Source organism: Staurois parvus, unplaced genomic scaffold (genome assembly GCF_062004578.1).
Source record: "Staurois parvus isolate SC_StPar_1 unplaced genomic scaffold, SC_StPar_1.0 ptg000108l, whole genome shotgun sequence".
NCBI classification, from domain to species: domain Eukaryota; kingdom Metazoa; phylum Chordata; class Amphibia; order Anura; family Ranidae; genus Staurois; species Staurois parvus.
The window spans coordinates 3,372,337-3,393,885 of record NW_028317904.1 but is presented as its reverse complement, the minus strand read 5'-3'; the positions used below and the strand labels follow the sequence as shown (position 1 = coordinate 3,393,885).

The 21,549-nt window shown below is 42.1% G+C and overlaps 1 protein-coding gene across 2 annotated transcripts in view; it reads left to right on the top strand.

The window, feature by feature from the left end:
• Positions 1-21,549, top strand: part of PPFIA3 (PPFI scaffold protein A3) — a 460,187-nt gene that overhangs the window by 252,910 nt on the left and 185,728 nt on the right. For both annotated transcript variants that reach the window (XM_089671605.1, XM_089671604.1), the window contains exons 9-10: positions 13,692-13,826; positions 19,687-19,770. In XM_089671605.1, coding sequence (XP_089527731.1) covers positions 13,692-13,826; positions 19,687-19,770 — 219 coding nt within the window. The remainder of the gene's footprint in view (positions 1-13,691; positions 13,827-19,686; positions 19,771-21,549) is intronic.

The window sequence follows — 21,549 nt, the reverse complement described above, 5'->3', positions numbered from 1 at the left end:
AGAATCATCGGTTCCCTTACTATTTTCATCCTGCCACTTATAAACATTTAGGGATTTGTAGTCCTGTATATCTCTACTATATTTCTTGATTTTCTTCTTTTTGGTATCCTCATCTACTTTGTTAATATATTCTTGAGTTAATTTTGCCTTTTCTTTAAAATCCATTGATTCACTGAAAGGGGCCATTTTCTCCTTTAAATTATAAATTATTTCTTCCAAAATTTTAAGTTTCCTTTTTCTTCTTTGTACAATTAATTCCATAAGTTTTTTCTCAACATGGTTGAAAAATGAGAACCACTCCTCATCCAACTCTTTACCCACAAGACCATCACTGGGAGCAATTTCCCATCTGAGCCTTCTTGGGGTGATTCCTTCCTTAATATATTTTTCAAGTGTCACCACATCCCACCACGCCCTCACCTGTTTGTCCAAAGAATTTTTAAGTGTTCTAAAATCCTTCGACAAATCAGTATTCTCCACAGTATGTGAAAAAATGTCTTCTACATTGACCCTTTTTGAAGACACAAAACTAAATAAATCCATGGCTGCAGGATCAGGTAAACAGATGAAATATGTAAAAAATACTATAACCTCTGAACACAAAAATTATAAGATATCTTCCTGCGCCTAGTGAGACACTCTACTACAAGTACTATCCTGCTGCTGTGCAATGTGAACAACACAAATATATGAAAAAATAAAATAACAGCGCAAAACATAGACCTCTACATAAAATCAAAAAAGTGCAAAAAAATTTTTTGTAAAACAAAATACAATTTAAATGGTGCAGTCCATCAAATTCTTATATAAATAGTGAAATCCATCAAAATAAACTAAAGTTCAAAAATATTCAAAAATATATGTGCAAAAAAAGAAAAAAAAGGAAAGAAATCTTTTCACATTCTTCTTGTAAAGAAACTTCCACCTTCCACCCGTGAAAACCAATATCAAATGCACTCACCAGATATAGGTGAATAAAACGCCTTTTAGGAATTTTATGGGATCCTACACCCTCTTTCGTATCCACTCTATAGGAATCCTCTCCTCCAACATGGGCTCCACCATCCGACCAGGGAGAAAAAAATCTCAAATAGTGTGATATTGTAAGACACCATTTCATATGTGAAATCAAGGATTAAGGCCACTCACATTAATTTCACTTTAAAAAGGCATATTTATTAAGGCAAGCTTCTCTCCAGATGAACAGTAGATGCAAGGTAACCTCTCACAGAATCTCACATCACAGTCCCAGGTTCCAGCAGAAGCTCCACAGAGACCACACATATATAAATCCCACAAAGATGGCCGCTGGAACGCACCACTCAGCGTGCGCTCCACTCACCGGAAGTGACGCCGGACATGCAAAATAAAACCGGAAATGCGTCAACGCGTTTCGCCCCTCCCACAGGGCGTTCTCAAGACAATCATTTCCTGTTTGAAGCTCCCTTATATACCCAACTGGGACCCACCCCTCCGTTGTGATAGGTCTAAACCCTCCCCGGGATTATCAAAACAAACCACTCCTCCTGTGATGTAACGTGAGAATCCTTTACACATGAGGTCTAAGGATTTTTTGCCTCTTTGCACAATAACCATTTCCCTTCACTTCCTGTCCCAGGGACTCTACAGAAAGTAAGAGGAAATCTCCCAAAGTGAGGGTAGTTCCTCTTTTACACAGATGTCACCAAAACTGGTGTCCCATTGGATGATTCCCCTTTACCTCATGTTCTAGGGATACCTCTAACATTTTTTATTTCCTGGTGACAATGATCACTAGTACAAAAAGAGGAGTGAATATTCTGAAATGGGACACAGACAGAATTAAAAACTTTGGAATCAAAATAGCTGAGTAAAGGCGAGTGTACCTTTGATGTTTATATGGAAACTAATTTTTATTAAACCTACTACACTATATGAGTTTTCTTTTCTGACCTATGTGGATCTGAAACTGCAGATTTAATGGGAGAATATAGAGAAGAAATCTACTGTGATTATAAACCCTGGTGACATAAACCGCAATTGACCTTCTTTTAAGTAAGGGGTCATGGATGGTTGGTGAGTGCGATATATTGGCACATGGTGGTGGAGCGCTTAGAGGTTTCACACGAAGATATATATCAAGCACTAGAAGAATATATTTTTGTCACAACATTTGGAGTGGGACTTTCAAATATTTGCAAATTTTTTTCCTTGGTGAAATTCAATTATCGGTTTAACATATACTTATGTATATGACCTTTATTCAGCTATTTTGATTCTATAGTGATTTTACACTTTATGGGGGCAGCTAGCATATATTATATTTTATTATAACCTTATATACAGTCATCAGTGTACACCACGGTGGTATGAATAACAGTGATTTTTATTCACAAGTGTCTGTATTTACCCAGAGGGATAGTTAGCACATTTCAATTATTAATTTTCATCTTAATTATTTATTTATTTTAGGGTAGTAAGAGAAGGTGCTCAGTCATTTATATCTAGAATTAAAAACTTGACATATGGGATCTAACCATTCCCCACTTTTTCTAAAATGAAAACAAGCTTTTGCTTAGAGATACACTTTTTAGTATCACTGTGCAAAAAAGCCATCTCTTGCAACCCACTGCCACCTCTACTATTCTTCATGGCACTAATAACTTGCTTCAATTTTGGTGTCTTCTTTTCAACCTTCATTGTAACCTTCCCAGTTCTATTGACACTCCTCCTGTTTATCACCTTTATAGTTCATAGTACTACTGACATGCTCAATGTCGCTTTCACTTTTCCAGAATAACCTGCTTCAATTTCAGTGGGCTTGTATGCTTTTCTACTCTCTGCACTCCTTTCCTGCACATATTGCCCAGTATCATAACCTTTGCAGTTTTTTTCTTACATGCATTGATGGACACAGCCCTGTTCTTTGACCATAAGGCTTTATAGTGCCACATACATGAGTTGGACACTAGGCAGAAAATAACAGCTGGTATAAAACCTCCTCTCTGCTATAGGCAAGCCCATTATTTCTGCCTAGTGTAAGGAGTAAAGACTTAGTTCTCTGCTGGTACCTGTGGTTCAATAGCTCTTTTTTAATTTTTTCTTTTTCTGAGAAATTTTGCTGCAGAGACCTTAAATCAACAGCCAGGCTGGGCAACAGGCTGGATAATCTAGGTCCAACAGTTAAATGTCTTGTGGGAAATAAATATGACCGGGTGCCTGCTGTTCATGTCAGAGTGTTACCCTGGTTGACAGCCTCCGCATTTCTGTGGAGAAGAGGATCTGTCTCGGGAGCTTTACCTGAAAGATCAGCTGGATTGGTAAGTAGATGGCCCCCTCCCTCCCTAGACATGGTGTGGAGTGCAGGTGCTCTCTGGGGTAGTCTGTCCTGCAGGGTCCCCTCCTCTCCTCCTGGCCTTAGGAGTTCATTGCCTGTTAACCCTGGTGGTGCAGAGGTTCCCATTTCCCCTCATCCTCCTGCCTCCCTTGCTCTCAGCTTCTTCCTGCTGTATTAGGCACTCCTTTAAAGTGGGGGCCCTTCTCTTGTGCCCCACTGGGGGCTCTACTTTCATGACAGGGCATGGAGAGTTTATGCAGACTGCTTTGCGGCCCCTATGTTGCTTCAGGGTGGCCTGTGGCCATTTTACTGGAGCTGAGGCGGCCATCTTTGGTGTAACTAGCCAGCAGCAATTTTCCCTTAGCTCCAACAGCTATTTTTTTGGTGGACTGGTGAAGCGGTCATGTTTGGTTGGACCTTCCAATAGACATGCATGGAAACGGAGCTGGGGTTTGCATGGTGGCCATTTTCTTGTAATTGCTTAGCATGCTTCTCCATGTGGCATCTAACAGAACTTTTCTTGCGGCCTGGTGTCAGTGGTGGTGAGTCCTTTTTGGATACTGTCCCTCTCTGTAGTAGTTGACCTGAGCGTATTTTTTTCCCCCCTTCCCCAATGGACCTTCTCTTGGTGATGCCTTGCCTAGCTGGGTATTCCCATTATAGAGTATCAGGCTTCCCCTCCTGATCCCATCATGGAGGCGGCATGTTCCTTGGGGTCCACTATTTCTTTAAACACACTGTCAGCAGATCTTGAGTCATTTGTCTCCTGGGTGGACGTAGTGTTTGGGTGCAAGACAGGTAAGAAGCATCACTTGCCATGGCTCTCTTCCTCAGATGTTTTGAGCCTGAGTTGGGCTCTGCTGCCGGACACTGTGCTTTCTGTGGGTTCTGATAACGTAATCCCTAATTCCTTTGACAGTGAGGAAGAGTCCTCTGCCTCTGTTGCGGCTTATGAAAAGGCTTTGGTGACCACACTGATTACCTCTGTGTGAGAAATATCAAAAATTGAGGAACCCTCTGGGGCTGCAAATGAGGTGGCTGCCACCCTTGGTGTTAGATCTGCTAAGATTTTTCCTTACCTTGCATATTTTGATACATTTACAAGAATTGAGAATATCTGAAGCAGCCTTATAGTGCCAGAGTGTTTTATGGTACATTACCCTATTGGGGAGTCCCTTCTAAAGACGTGGACCTCTCCTCCTGTGGTGAATTTTCCTATCTCCAGGTTGAACAAAGCAACCTTGATACCAGTGGAGGGGTCTCCCTCCTTTAAGAATCATGTGGACTGTAAAATGGAATAGGTCGCCCGCACTATGTTTACAATTGCCAACTCAGCACTGTGGCCTGTGTTGGCCATGGCCCTGGTGTCTCAGATGCTTACTGAATGGGCCAAGATTCTGTGACAAGGTCTGAATACAGGATAGGTGTCTTCTATGTACTGTATGTGGAACTGGTGGACCAGTTGTTCCAGAGCCTGAAGTACATATTTTATGCATCTCTAGATGCAGTTCCACTAATTTACAAGCTCTCCGTTTCTTTGGTGGTGCTTTGGCAGGTATATTGGCTTAAACACTGGTCTACTAACCAGATGTCTGAAAAGGTCCTGGAGGACCTACTCTTTCAGGGTGACTGCCTCTTCTGTGTTACTTTGGATAACATCATTAAGAGGCAAGAGTACCTTCCTTTCACAGACCAGGAAGGGAACTGCTTCTTACATCCATGCCCTCTTTAACTGCAAATAAGAGATTTTTACATTCCCCTGGCTCCTCAGACAAGGGCTCCAAGCCCTTCAAGGCCCCTGTGATCCTGGCCCACAAGGCCACCAAGGCCGTAGACAAGTCCTCCTCAGTATGAAGGCTTTCCCCCACCTGTTTCCATGGTGAGAGTTATTTTTGCTGGTTCTTTGGCCCATGGACTTTCCTCATTCCCAAAAAGTGTGTCCACAAACTGATAGTGTCCAGTTACAAAATTCCTTGTACACAATAAAAATTCTTTCCATCCAATCTTTGCCTCCTTTCGTTCCACCTGCAGGCAGTTCAGGACTTGCTTCTTCAGGGAGTGATTGTCCCAATCTCAGAACCAGAGCATTTCCAGGGATTTTTTTTACAATCTATTTACGCTCCCAAAGAACGATGGGCTCCACCCTATCTTGGACCTCAAGGTCCTGAAAAAGTATGTGTATCTACATGTCCCTATCTGTGTGTGTGTGGAATCGGCACTTCTGTGTTTTGCAGTCACGGATGCAAATGATCAATTTTTGGCACTCTCTTTCAGCCTGGCCTCTGCTTCTTTGGTTTTCACCATGATGTTGGTCCCAGTCCTGGTGTTTCTCAGAAAATGGGGTCCTGCCATAATTGGTTACCTGGATGACCTACTCCTGCGAGCAGTGACTCATTCCACACTGATGGAGAATGTAGGGATCACAATGCACTCCTTGCAGGACTTTGGATAGAACGTGAACTTCAAGATGTCCGACCTGCCCCCGACCAGGAGACGGGAGTATCTAAGTCTTATTCTCAACTCGACGTAGTCCAAAGAGTTCCTCCTGGTGGACAAGCTCCAGAAACTTCAGACTGCAATCCAGCTGCTTTTGTCCTGTTGATGGTCTTCCCTGCAGACTTGCATTCAGTCCTTGGGTCTTATGGTGTCCACATTCATGGCAGTCCCGTATGCACAGTTCCATACGTGCGTTCTGTTAAGGGAAATCATAGCAAAATGGGACAAATCTCTCACTTCCCTGGACAACCAGATTCATCTGGGTCAATCAATGATGGCCTCCCTTCTCTGTTGGCTTCGATCTCTCTCTCCTTTCTCCCTCTCCACTGGATGGCGGTTACGATGGATGCCAGCCTGTCCAGCTGGAGAGGGGTTCACGGTTCGAGATTAGCACAGGGTCATTGGATGCCAGAGAAGGCTCGGCTGTCCATCAGTGTCCTGAAGCTGGGAGCATTCAGGCTGTGTCCAGAAAAATCACCTTCTCCTGGGACGCACAGTTAGAATCCAATCGGACAGCCACCAGGGCAGTATAAGAAGTGCGGAAGTAGTGCTGGGCGTCTATCACATTCTTCAGTGAGCAGAACTGCACGTATCAGCTCTCTCGACCATGTACATTCTAGGCGATGAGAATTGGCAGTTGGATTACCTCAGTTGCCAGGAGCTGAATCAGGGGGAGTAGTCTCTACATCCAGACATGTTCCTTCAGATCTGCCTATACTGGGGGACCCTGGATTTGGATCTCTTGGTATTTCACCTCAACAGGAAGGAACCGAGGTATGTGGTGAGCGTGAGGGCTCCCCTGGATTATGCAACAGATGCACTGGTGGCACCGTGGGATCAGTATCACCTCATGTATGTGGTTCCCCCTCTCAAGCTTCTGCCTCACCTGCTATGCAGGATAGCGGTCAAAGGGATTCCGGTCATTCTTGTAGCTCCAGACTGGTGATTTGTCGACCATGGTACACAGATGTGGTGCAGCAGACTTGTTGACCGTGGTACACCGATGTTGTGGTCACAGATGCTCCTTGGCAGCTGCCCCTTGGAGAGGACCTCTGCCACCTTGCTTTACCATCTCTGGTTTTGATGTTGTGTCTATTGAAAGACAGGTTTTGAGAGATAGGGGGTTGTAGGGTTCAGTAATTCTTACATTGTTGAAGGAATGCAAGTCAACCTCTTGGAAGATTTACCAATGCACCTGGAAGGCTCTGAGTGTCCATCCCTGCTCCCTCCCAGTGGCTCAGGTTTTGGCCATTGTCCAATGGAACATTGAACAAAAGCTTGCCTTGAGTACTATTAAAGCAGTTCCTAAGTCAGATCTGCCAAAATTAAAAATTAGCAGCTACAAAATCTTTAGCTGCTGACTATTCATAAAAAGCTACTCACCTGTCTAGGGATCCAGTACTGTCCTAACTCGGTCCGCTTCTTCACCGGTCTTTGTATTCCGGGCACTGGCATTTTAACTATGGGCAGCCATCTGTAACTCTTTTCAGCTTCACAGCCGGCTGTCCCCTGCGCATGTGCAAACCATGCTGTGCTTTGTGAATGGTTCTGCCTAAGCAATCAAAGGGGAAGCAGGAGCAGGTACTTTCCAAAACCAAGTACCTGCTCCACCCAAAAGAATTATGCTCCAAATAAAGTGTGGGGGGGGAGGGGGGGAATATTAAAACTTCCTGTTTTGGGTAAAGTTCTGCTTTAAGGGTCAATCTTTTTTTTTTAGCTTCCTTTGACCACACACTGTTCGATTTGCAATTTCACTCAAGGGATTTGCCATGTGGTGCCCCCTGCATGCTCCCATTGCCTCCTTGGAACCTGAGCTTAAGATTATTCTTGGTATTCCACTGCTTACTGTTTCTCAAAACGTTGCCTTCTTGGTTGCCATCACCTTCGCACATTGAATATCAGAGCAGGTGGCCTTATCTTTTAAGTCTCCCTATTTGGTCTTACACATGGATAAGGTGGTTCCCTGTTCGTGCCCCTCCTTTCTTCCAAAAGGTGTTCTTGAAATTTCACCTGAATGAGGTGCCTTCTTTGTGTCCACTGCATTTGCACCCTAAGGAGGTTGCTTGCACACTCATAAACCCACACCCAGATAGGTTGAACTAGATGGACTGATGTCTTTATTTAACCTTACTATGTAAAAGTGTAGACATGCATAGAAAGCAACATGCTGGATGCTCCAACAGTGAATACAAAGCAAAATGGTACAGAAAATAAATGCTACCACAGGTAGCATTGTGAGAAATTCAGCAACTAAAGCATGTAACAGGCAGCAAGCAGAGCAATCCAAAGATAGTGGCAGGACCAGTTTTTATTTGTACTTCAAGATCATCCTTAGGACACACATCAAGAGTATGTAATCCATGCATTCTTTTTTCATGAGCTGGCATATGAGAAGCAATTAAAAATAAATGTTCTCCAACCTCTAAGATAAAGTGTACAAAGAGTATGGCTGTCACACCCAAAAATGTGTCTGTCAGTAGACACTCCTAGCACAGGAATCATGTAAGTACAAAGCAGTATTTCTGCAAAGCCTCTCATAAGTTTGGCCACTTTCAAAAACTGTAAATCACTACTGGGAATATGACAGTAGCACTCACACTGGGTATCTACCAAGTGATATCCCCATACTGTAAAGCATAGAAATATACATATAAACTGTCTGCCAAGCTCGCCTTAAAGCGTAACTTTATTTATAACAACTTGCTAAAAAGTAATGTTCTTTAACAAGCAACATACATTCCACATTAATAATTATGCTACCAAAATTAGTGTGTGCTGTAAATTGTCTCCCACATTGCTCCTGTTTATTCTTGGATGGCAAAATGGAGGCTGCCGTTTTGCTGAAGCCCAAAGTCCCTGAGCAGCAGTAAATCTTTTATTCTATAAGCAGACTGGCTTCTAGTGGGTCTGAGTTTTGGCGGAATGCCGATAATTGGGAGCAACTGAGCATGCGCAGAGCAGGGTGAGACCATACCTTACTGGATTTTAAATGTTATAGGCACTTATTTTTAATGTTTACAGTATACCTGCAGAAGCGGCCAGAATAGTAATCTATCATAACCTAATTTTCTGACTAAAGTTCCACTTTACTGCAGCCAAAACAAAGTAGCAAAGCATAAACGTTGTGACTCCTCCTGTAGGACCCTGTAGGATCCATGACAGTTGTTTGCTTCAATGCAATCAATCCAGATGGATGCAAGGCAGTAGATATATATGCATGCCCATAGGTAAGACAATGAAGAAATCTGCCATGAAGTTAGTTAAAGACATGCTGGCAAACTGTACCTGTCAAGAGCTGTGGGCAGGCATGCAAGTGCTGTTTTACTTAAAATCTGTGGTCAAAAACAAGGCGATAACCAGAACCATAAATACTTATCAGTCCATGCACAGAGCAGAAACAGCATCCATGGTGCTTCAATTTGTTGTTGTATCTAAATCTGCTATCACTATGTCACAGTTCCTTATAGATCACTCTCATGACACTACTTCCAGTCTGGTTCAATGGGAAGCATTGAAATGTGTGCTGAGAGGAATCTTCATCTCCCACGAAACATACTTGAAAAGACAACTTGATAGCATCCACAAATCCTCTAGATCTAATGAAGCTCTACACCGCTTATCCAATGCTAGAACCCAACTTCGTCAGCTCATAGACAGACGCTTTTTTGCTGTTAGGGACAGTTTTTTTCGCACCACTTACAGTATGTGCTAGAAGACAATTGCCACATTTGTTTTGCCTGTAAATTGCATTTGAGACAGTCAACTAACTTGCTTTCTGCTATATGTAACGCCTCTGGTTCCCTCACACATACTGTAGACCCTCTGAAATTTCGAATGCTTTCAGGACCTTTTATTTGGATCTTTAAAATATTAAAGGGAAATATGCAAATCTCCCTCACCGCAGAAGAACTCTCTCAAGTAATCTCCTTTCTGCCAAGTAATAAGAGTCCTGACCCTAATGGTTATTTCGCCAGATTCTATAAATTTCTAGAGGACCATTTGGCCCCTGTTCTCTTGCAGGCATTCAGTGATATTTCTCCCCAATGTCTTTTCCCTTCCCAAACCCTTGAAGCTTAGATTACCCTCATTTCCAAGTCGGGTAAAGATCCAACTAACTGTGGGAGCTATAGGCCAATTTCCCTCAACAATCTTGCTGCAAAAAAAAAACTTATAGCCAACCGCCCACAACCTCATGTACCCTCTCTGATATATGGTGATCAAGTGTTTTTTGTCAAATCTCAAGAAGGCAGAGATAATTCCACCAGAGTGTTTGATATTATTCACTTTGCTAAATCTCAGCATATTCCCCTCTGTCTACTATCAATCAATGTGGAAAAGGCTTTTAAAAGAGTGAGCTGGCCATTCCTGGAAGCAACGCTGCTTCAAATAGGCTTAGGCAATACTCTAGTACACTAAATTAAAACCCTTTATCATAACTCATCAGCCAGGATTTGCTCTAACGACACCCTTTTGGAGCCACTCAGCATTTGGAAGGGGTTGCCCCCTATCGCCTCTGTTATATGTTCTATTCATGGAGCATCTAGCGGTTGCTCTTAGAACTAATATTTTTATCAAGGGTCTCCAAATAGGGGAGGGGGTCTCACAAGTTAGCCTTTTTTGCCGATGACCTCTTATTGTTCCTGACTTAACCAGTAATTTGTCTTCCCAATGTGATGCCAGAATTCGATTAATTTGGAGACCGCAGCAATTATAAAATTAACACTTCCAAATCGGAACTGCTGAATATCTCTCTTCCCCTTCCTGTCCAGACTCAGCTACAGAGGTATTTCCCTTTCCAAATTAAAACTGATTTTATTACTTACCTAAGGACGTGCATCCCCTCAGGCCAAGGAAACTTCTGTCATCTAAATTAGCAGAGACTCCTGACAGAAGTGACTGGAGATCTGTCTCGCTGGCAGTCCAGACCTCTCTTTTGGTTTGACCATATTAGTACTCTCAAGATGGAAATCTTACCACAATTCCTTTATATCGTGTGATACCTATAGTCCCACCCAAACAATTCTTCACCCACCTTAGATTCAGGTCATAGACTTTGGAGATCTCGTCGACCCTGTTTGAAAATGGCAGTCTTTGTACCTAAGAAGGCAGGTGACCTAGGTATTCCTGACTTTTCCCTCTACCATCACGCTGCAGTGCTAAATAAGCTATTTGGTTCTCTTGCTTCCATGCTAAGCGTATAGTCCAAATAGAAAAGGATCTTTCTCCACTCAATCTATGAGCCTTACCCTGGCTTGGCCTTGCTCAATGCCCCCACCCCTCTACTTTACATTTTTTGTTGCCATGTCTCCCTGATGTTTGGGATAGACTTGTCATACCTCACAAACTATCTCATCGTAAAAGCCCCCTGACTTTCATCTTTGATAACCCCTCTTTTGGCCCTGGCCTACAGACCAATATAATTTCCTCTCTCTCCTGCATGCATTGGTCATAGTTGCGGCATTTCCTTCCAGGATATTCTGTCATCAGAGCCCCAGACTCCATACCAGCAGATGCTCTGTTATATGGTGACTGGCTCTTCTTAACGCAACTGAAGGGCTTTCTTCTGTTTCACTGACTTAAATCTAACCCTCAGTTCATTGCTTCTGCTACTCCTCTGACCTCACAGATCACACTGTTTCTCTGTTGTATGGAGTATTTAGAACAAGATGGAAGTATCAAGATGGAAGTTTATGGTTTACCCCTGTAGACCTACATTGTATGTTTCCTTCTTTACCCAAGACCTGTTGGAGGTGTGGGGAGATTGAGGGATCTTTCTTTCATATTTGGTGGGGTTGCCATCTGATCTCGTAATTTTGGCAAGGAGTCCTTACTTCATATAATGCAATGTGTATCTAAGGTGTTCAGGCTTCTCCTGAAATTGCCCTCCTGTCAATGATCCCTGGGTCCTTCTCTAGCATCAAGAAGAGAATCTTATGCCATTGCCTGTTGGCCGCATGTGTGGCTATTTCACAGCACTGGAAAACAACCAAACCTCCTCATATTCTCGAATGGGTCCAGATACTCAGTGACATTATGACAATGGAGACTCTTGTGATGGAAGATAGCGCTGACCCAGAAAAAGTCCACACTACCTGGACCTTCTAGAGGGCTTATAGCGACTCTGTAGACTTCCGAGCTATAGTCTCTCAGTAACTCAGAAACACCAATTGTATTTATTCTTATTTGTTTTTTTTTTCTTTATTTTTGAGCATTTCTGGGTATTAGATACCCCTTAAGGGGCTTTTTTGACCTATCTCAGTAATGAGCTAGTTCTCCTCCTCTCTGGTATTGTTCCTCCCCTTCCCCCTCAATTAGTGCCTATTACGGGTTGACTATATAACTTCTCTTAGGTGATCACTTTCAAATCTTAGTAGGTTAGCTGCACGACAACCCGACAATTGGTGTTGTTTTTGTCATGCTTTTTCTTTTTTCTTATTCCCCCCCATGTGATTTTCCCTAATGTGATTCATTTATGCAGGATGGTAGTCATTTTGCTGTTATGGGCATAGGTTTCTTTACACTGCAGTCTACTCACAGATGCATCTATGCTTCCTACTGTTTATTGCCCAAATGTCTTTACTTGGCATTCTCTTTGACTACAATGCAATGTTTTCCATGGTTTTGTAATACAAAACGTTTTTCTATTTCTTTTAATACTCTGCATATACTTTAAATAAACATTTATTTGACTAAAAGTTTGCTATGTGAAAACACATGAAATAACATATTATAAATGTGGATTACCGCATGTTCATTGCATAAAAGACCACCATATCCTAATGATAACAAAGTTTGTGTTGTCATGGCTGTTCAGAAACTTAGCAGTATACCAGTATTATCTGAGGGAGCAGTGATGACAAAGTGGAAAAATCAACCCAGAGCAGAAAATACACTCTGCTGTGGACACGATTTTTATCTTAAGGGCATATTTATAAAGAGGTGAATGTGAATTTCACCAAATATTTACTGATGGTTAATCAGTCACTGCCAATTAAAAAGCATGCACTTGGAAGATTAACCTGCAGTGAATGTTTGGTGAAAGTCATATTAACTGCTCTATAAATATGCCCCATATTGTATAAGCCTCAAATATGTTCTTCAGCCTTGCCATTTTGTTGCTTTCTTTATTTTCTGTTTTCCTCTGATTCTCCCATGATGCTTCAGTCATTGGTTAAGAAGCATTATGGGACTGCTTAAAATGAAAATCCGTGATCAATCTACCTAATCTATTAACTTTACCCTGTGGAAGAAAGATACCTATTTTCAAGCAGTTCCTGTCCAGTCATGTGATCAGCTCCCCACTGTCAGCTAGCAGCAGGTTCAGGCGAGACAACAGAGGGCTGTCAAATACAGAGGGCCCATAGGAAGCCTATGGGTGATGTCACTGCTCAGCTGTTGTCAGAGAACTCTCTCCTCTGCCCTGTAGCCCATGCTGGTGGACAGACGGTGGCTCACATGAGCGGACCGGAACAGTTTGAGAATACATAGGTATATGCATGTTTATTCCACAGGATAGTTAGTATAGGTGTTAAGGGAGGGGGCAGTTTTAAAATGAGTTAGATCAATACCAGAATTCTACTTTAAAAGTCAAATATTGCTCGCAGCTGATGCAGCCACTAACTTTATTCCCTAGCTATTTGGACAGTGGCTACAGATGAGATTTTGAGTCCTGGTCATTGGCTGCTGTTTTTGTCCAATCCATTATGGGCCCTGAGTTGCTGGACTATTAGTCTACATTGGCTTACTGAAAAAGGAAATGACAGAGATTGTACATTAGAACAGATAGCAAAGAGCCTCAAGAGCTTTTGAGGCTGGGTTGTATCTTGGTTACTATTGACTGATCATTGTTAACATTGTTGACTTGTGTCCCCTGCCACAGAGTGAAGAGAAGAACCGGCAGTTGCAGGAGTGGCTGGAGGACGCCAAACAGAAATTACAGCAGACCCTCCAAAAAGCAGAGACTCTTCCTGAGATTGAAGCTCAGCTGGCACAGCGAGTGGCGGCTCTCAGCAAGGTATCTATACTCACACATTGCCTAATTATAGCACACAGTAGATAGAAGCCAATAAAACTTTCATAATAAGTCAAGAATTATAACAAATGCATAAGTTCCTTTTGTTTTATTTTTTTAACCACTTACCGTTTGTATACATGGGCCGGACGGGAGCAGTGCAGGGGTGGGTGGCCATTTATAAATGGCCTCCCTGCTCCCTGCTTGTGCGCACTCCCTGGGAGCGTGCAGCACCACAATCCGGTGCCCGCTGTGTCCTCGGGACGCAGTGGAACACCGATCGTTGTATGGGACCTCTATGTGAGGTCCTCCTGATCATGCGATCACTAATTGCCCAATCAGTGATCACATGAAGAGTAGTAAGCAAGATGTCACTGCTGACATCCTTGCTTACTACGTGTGAAATCTGTGAATGATCACAGAAGTCACATTGTACAAGGCTATTCACATCAGCCTTGTACCATGTGACAAGCTGTGACCAATCATAGGTCACACAGTATTTCTCAATGGCTGCAAGAATGCAGCCAGAGAGAGGGAGAAATGATTGCTTTTACAGCTTTTATGGGTGTAATTGCAATCGGTGTAAAAAAAAAAAATCTTCATCACCCCCCACAAGTAGTACAGTACTATGGTGACACTGTACTGCTAGGGTGACAGTATGTAAAAAAAAAACAAAAAAAACCCATAAATAATAATATAAAAATGTAAAAGAAATGTTTAAAAATTATAATTTTTGGTTATAAACTAATTTGGGTTATTTTTTTTTTTTGCTAAAAAGATAACTGAATAAATTTTGGCCAAGATTTATTAAGAAAGATTATTTATTTGCAAACGTTTACAAGAAAAACACTTTTTTTAAAAATTTTTGGAATTTTTTATTTATATAGCAAAAAAAAAAATCCCAGTGGTTTATAAATACCACCAAAATAAAGTTTTATCTGTCTCAAAAAAATGCAAAAAAATTCATATAGGTACAGTGCTCCATGACCGCGCAATTGTCATTCAATGTGTGATAGTGCTAAAAGCTGAAAATTGGCCTGGACAAGAAGGGGGTAAATGTGTCCGTACTTGAAATGGTTAATTGATGTTATTTATTAATAAACAAATAAATACCCTACATTCCTCATACTGAAGCCCCCCCAACACTCCGCACCTTTGACCTTACTACCATCGAGGAAGTCTCCAAGATCCTCTCTGATGCCCGCCTCACCACCTGCCCCCTCGACCCTATCCCCTCACAACTCCTACGACCTCCCTCCCCCTCCATCCTACGCTCCCTCACCCACATCTTTAATCTCTCCCTCTCCTCCGGCACTTTCCCCTCCCCTCTGAAACATGCACACATCACCCCCATACTTAAAAAGCCCTCCCTGGACCCCAATGACCCAAACAACCTCAGACCCATCTCCCTGCTCCCATTTACATCCAAACTCCTCGAGCGCCTAGTCTACACCCGCCTAAGCTCTCACCTCAACGACAACAACCTCCTCGATCCGCTACAGTCCGGCTTCCGTCCCCTACACTCCATCGAAACTGCCCTACTTAAACTCTCCAACGACCTGCTAACCGCCAAAGCTAATGGCCACTATTTAGTGCTGCTACTCCTTGACCTCTCCGCGGCCTTCGACACAGTCAACCACCCCCTCCTCCTCAAAAAACTACACTCCCTTGGCCTCAGAGATTCTGCTCTCTCCTGACTCTCATCCTACCTGTCACAACACTCTTTCAGCGTTAGAGCCTCCCCCTCACTCCCCCTCTCTGTTGGGGTCCCTCAAGGCTCCGTCCTCGGGCCCCTTCTCTTCTCCATCTACACAGCCTCCCTTGGCCAACTCATACACTCTCACGGCTTCAACTACCACCTATATGCCGATGACACACAAATCTATCTCTCAACCCCCCACCTCACCCCCTCAGTCTCCGCCCGAATCACACACCTACTGAGCGACATATCTGACTGGATGTCGCTCCACTTCCTTAAACTGAACCTCTCCAAAACCGAGTTTCTTGTCTTCCCCCCAGCCCGCACACCACCCCCCATTGACTTCTCCACCATGTCCAACAACACCACCATCAAACCCACCCCTCAGGCCAGAGTACTTGGTGTCATTCTGGACTCCAACCTATCCTTCCAGCCCCAAGTCCAATCTTTAACGAGCTCGTGCAGACTCCACCTCCGCAACATCGCCAAAATACGCACGTTCCTAACCCCAGAAACCACTAAACAGCTCATCCACTCCCTCATCATATCACGACTCGACTACTGCAACTCCCTCCTTACTGGCCTGCCTTGCCGCTGGCTATCCCCGCTTCAGTCGATCCTGAATACGGCTGCCAGACTCATTCACCTTTCCAACCGCTCCATTTCCGCCACCCCCCTCTGCCAATCCCTCCACTGGCTTCCGATTGCGCAACGGATCAAATTCAAAATCCTAGCACTGACGTACAAAGCTGTCTACCATACTGCCCCGAACTACATCACTGACCTAATATCCAAGTATGACCCAGCACGCACACTCTGCTCCTCACAAGACCTCCTTCTCTCTAGTTCCCTGGTCTCCTCCTCCCATGCCCGCCTCCAGGACTTCTCCAGGGTGTCACCCATCCTCTGAAACTCCCTGCCCCAACCCATCAGATTATCACCTACTCTCCTCTCCTTTAGCTGCACCCTGAAAACCCACCTCTTCAGGGAAGCCTACCCCACCCCCTGCTAACTTGCAAACCTCCTCCACTCTTCCTACCACCACATCCCCCACAGCTATCTCCTCCTGTGCCACCATCCCCTCCCTCCTAGATTGTAAGCTCGAAAGAGCAGGGCCCTTGATCCCCTCATGTTTTGCATTGTATTGTTATTGTTCTGTCACATGTTCTGTCCCCCTTTGTAATGTACAGCGCTGAGCGAACTATTGGCGCTTTATAAATACTGTATAATAATAAATATTTTTTGTTGATTTTTAATGACTATTGCACAATTACCACTTGCAGACAGGAGATGATTTGCTACAAATATGTAAACTAACTTTCTGGTAATACAAATCTAGCTGTTTTGTGAAAAGACTTGACAAAAAAGAAAGCTTAGATTATACCCATGCCTCTATTTCTATGCTGGAGTGTCATTGCAACACTGCTTTCTTGCCACTGGTATCAGTATTTCAAATGTTAGGCTGCTTCTCTTAAACTTTTCACTACTGTGTCATTGCCAGTGTTTTCAGTACCTGTTTGCTGCATTTGGAATATCTGTTAATTTTTATTGCTATATAATAATTTGTGGTGTCCATCTTGTCAAAAGGAATTGTACATTTCATAATAAGGATATAGCCTGGTATAAGGTTTCATATTAGCCCTCTTGCACACAAGCATCTAAGCCTGTGCAACATAATTCAAACATCATTTTCATGCTCAAAAAGCCCAGGTGTTGCATACAGTCTCCCAGTATAGAGTACAGGCGTATGCAAAAAAATGAGGACATTTTCTGTGCTTTATATTGGTTTTGTTACTATTCATATAAAGTCTTTATTTTAGGAATGAGAGTTGTCCCATGAGACAGGATTTGCAGGTACTATAAATTTTATAAAGAAAGAGCACAGCAGAAGATGTTTTCTGTCAGACCCTCTCACTCTAATTAAAAACTTTATTTTAGAGTTAAGCCTAGTACACACTATGAGAAAATCGGATGACCGATCATCCGATCTTGCACGAAGTTGTGTATCGTGATGTCACCGACAATGGTATTAACTTGTATGAAAATTCTCATAGAAGTGCAGTAGAAGAATTGTAGGGCTGTTCTTTTCTGCCGAGCATGTCTGTGTTTTTCTATTCAATTATTTCCATATACAGTTGCAAGAAAAAGTATGTGAACCCCTTGGGATTACGTGGAGTTTTGCATGAATTGGGCATAAAATGTGCTCTGAACGTCATCTAAGTCACAACAATAGAAGAACACAGTCTGCTGAACATAATACTACACAAACATTAGATGTTGCGGTTTAATTGCACATAACATGTAAACATTCACAGTGCAGGGAGGAAAAAGTATGTGAACCTTTGGACTTAATAACTGGTTGACCCTCCTTTGGCAGCAATAACCTCAACCAAACATTTCCTGTAGTTGCAGATCAGACCTGCACAACGATCTGGAGTAATTTTTGACCACTCCTCTTCACAAAACTGTTTCAGTGTAGCAATATTCTTGGGATGTCTGGTGTGAATCGCTCTCTTAAGGTCATGCCACAGCATTTCAATCGGGTTGAGGTCAGGACTCTGACTGGGCCACTCCAGAAGGCGTATTCTGTGCTGTTGCAGCCATTGTTTTGCTGAATTACTTGTATGCTTTGGGTCATTGTCCTGTTGCATCACCCATCCTCTGCGGAGCTTCAGTTGGCGGACAGATGGTCGTACGTTTTCCTGCAAAATGTCTTGATAAACTCTGGAATTCATTTTCCCATCAATGACAACAATCCGTCCAGGCCCTGAGGCAGCAAAGCAGCCCCAAACCATGATGCTCCCTCCGCCATGTTTTACAGTGGAGATGAGGTTTTGATGTTGGTGTGCTGTGCCTTTTTTTCTCCACACATAGTGTTGTGTGTTCTTCCCAAACAACTCAATCTTGGTTTCATCTGTCCACAGTATATTTTGCCAGTAGTGCTGTGGAACATCCAGGTGCTCTTTTGCAAACTTCAAACGTGCTGCAATATTCTTTTTGGACAGCAATGGCTTCCTCCGTGGTGTCCTCCCATGTACTCCATTCTTGTGTAATGTTTTCCTTATTGTAGATGTGTCAACAAAAATGTTAGCATGTGCCAGAGATTTCTGTAGGTCTTTAGCTAACACTCTGGGATTCTTCTTTACCTCATGCAGCATTCTGCGCTGTGCTCTTGCAGTCATTTTTAAAGGACAACCACGCCTAGGGAGAGTAGCAACAGTGCTAAACTTTCTCCATTTGTAGACAGTCTGTCTTACCGTGGACACATGAATATCAAGGCTTTTGGAGATACTTTTGTAACCCTTTCCAGCTTCATGCAAGTCAACAATTCTTGATCGTTGGTCTTTTAAGAGCTCTTTTGTGTGAGGCATGGTTCACATCAGACAGTGCTTCTTGAAACCAGTAAACCCAAAACAGGTGTGTGTTTTTTAAGGGCAGGACAGCTGTCAGCAACACATCCAATATCATCACACTAATTGGAGTCAAGGTTGGCTCACTCCTGGCTCCAATTAGCTCTGGGAGAAGTCATTAAGCTAGGGCCTCACATACTTTTTCCTCCCTGCACTGTGAATGTTTACATGTTATGTGCAATTAAACCATGGCAACATCTAATGTTTGTGTAGTATTATGTTCAGCAGACTGTGTTCTTCTATTGTTGTGACTTAGATGACGTTCAGAGCACATTTTATGCCCAATTCATGCAAAACTCCACGTAATCCCAATGGGTTCACATACTTTTTGTTGCAACTGTAATTACTGTACACTTTCAGCGACTCTGACTCATTCAGTTGTGTGTTTGTAAATTACAACATGAGTTCTTTATAAAGACTTTTTCAGCAAAGCAGTTAAGAAGAGCCTAGAGAACATGTGAAAAGCAGCCTGTTGTCTAATATACTGACAGAAAATGAGAATGCAGAATATTCTTTTGCAATGTATTATATTTACGTGACTTAAAAAAAACAAAATGAAAAAGTAAGATAGTATTTTTAATCTTAAACATAAACTTTAAAGAGTATGTAAATGTTTACTGACGTATATGGTGCGGAATCTGTTCTTGATGTCTTTAACAATCATGTTTCCGTAATTCTTTGTTAATAATTATGAAATTTTAAAGAACCAGTAATTCCCAACTAATACATCTATTATCCTTTCTCTTTCTTAAAGGCTGAAGAGCGGCATGGAAATTTTGAAGAGAGGCTCCGCCAGCTCGAAGCACAGCTGGAAGAAAAGAACCAGGAACTGCAAAGAGTGAGTCACAAAGCATGAGTTGCCAGTCAAAATTCTAATTTCTCTATTGTTCATTGAGTACCACAGCTTCAGTCATTGGACATGTGGGTTTTTATGCTAACCTGCCAAATAGTAGCTGCATCAAAAATACATATGCAAACCCTTACAAATGTACACAACTAAGACCTGTTTTAATGTAAATTGTTGGAAGAGTAATTTGTTTTTTCTTTTTTTTTTTTGTCGACTAACTGGTAAGTGTGCTTTGAAACTTGTGTTTGTTTTTGACTCTTTGAACTGGTGGCCATTAGCTAAAGCTCTCTAGCAATAGTGAAAAAAATGCACTACCTAGTGGTTAAACTCAACCTTTGCTAAACAGCTTTAGTTTGTGGCCAGTTGTTTAATAAGTGAAAAAACTCCAGCATAGACAACAGGGCTAACGAAAAAGAGGGGAGGAGGCTGTGTCCCTTAATACGCTCAGGAAAATAATATTTTATTTCAGGTTTTATTGTTGCATCCTATTGTTGCATCCTTATTGGATAGATTATCCCTAGTATCCTGTATTCTCCACTAAATCTGAAACAAAAATATTTGGCTGGAGTTGGGCTTTAATTTGTGGAATATTGCAGGCATACTTCGGAAGAAATGTTGTGTCATCCATAACAATTCTAAATAATATGCTTATGCCTCATTATAGCATAATGGGTCAGAAATACTTTGTCTATATGGCCAGCTGTGCCTCAGGACTACCTGTTTAGACACAACTTAAATGGTATAGGTAGCATTAAAAAAAAAAAAAATTCATAAAACTATTTCAGGTTTGTTGACCAACACGACTTCTATGGAGTAGAGCTTTGGAAGCAAAGAGAAAATATATCCCATCAGTTTGTATGAAATAGTTACAGAAATTAGTGTGCATTGTTTCTTATGTTTTCTGAGTGAAGAAAGCCCTCAGAGTCTACTGAGCTACTGAAATGTAGCCCTCTGCTCCAGATGGTGAAGAATCAAAATACAAAAAAAACTTAGTCTACTCTTACTAACATATTTTGAGTTTTTAAATTTGATCTGATAGCAATAATTAATGTGGCTTTTACTTTCAAATTGCTTACTTACCATACAGTATTTTCATATTTCATGCATTGACTTATTGTCTATGTAAGCTAGGCAATGCAGTCAGCATGTGAACATTGATAAGCTACCAGGGGTTAGCATTCTGTTCAGTAAATCAATATATAATTAATCTGAATAGGCTTACACTGAGGTTCTACAATCCTTGTGCACCACTGCCAAAAAGAGATTTGTAAAGGACATTAGCACCCTAAACATACCCTTGCACAAAAAAGCGCAAAGCAGGAAGCGCATTATGTATTATGACAAAATATAACTACAAAAACAAATCAGCTATGTCAGCTACCATAGTTTTATCATTACAGGTTTCTTTTAGGATGATCAAACACCCATGTGTGTTCATATTTGTATGTAGAAAAATTGTTATTTTCTTGACATTAGGATTTAGAGACAATTGGGTTATACTGTAATTTACAGAATGATTTGGACACTTGCAAATACAAAAATCAGTGATCAACCTGGTGTAACCCCTCCCACTTTCAGCATGCTTCATTTTTTTGTAATTTAGCAATAAAAGGAAACCAAAGACATAGAAGGGTGAGACCTGTGTCCCTGAAAGAATTCCAAGAATTAAATTATGAGTACAAAAATCCAAATGAGGGGTGGACAACAGCAACATAACACTTACAAGCCCACAAGAAACAACAGCAGAACTAAGGGTTGCCTGTAGCTCAA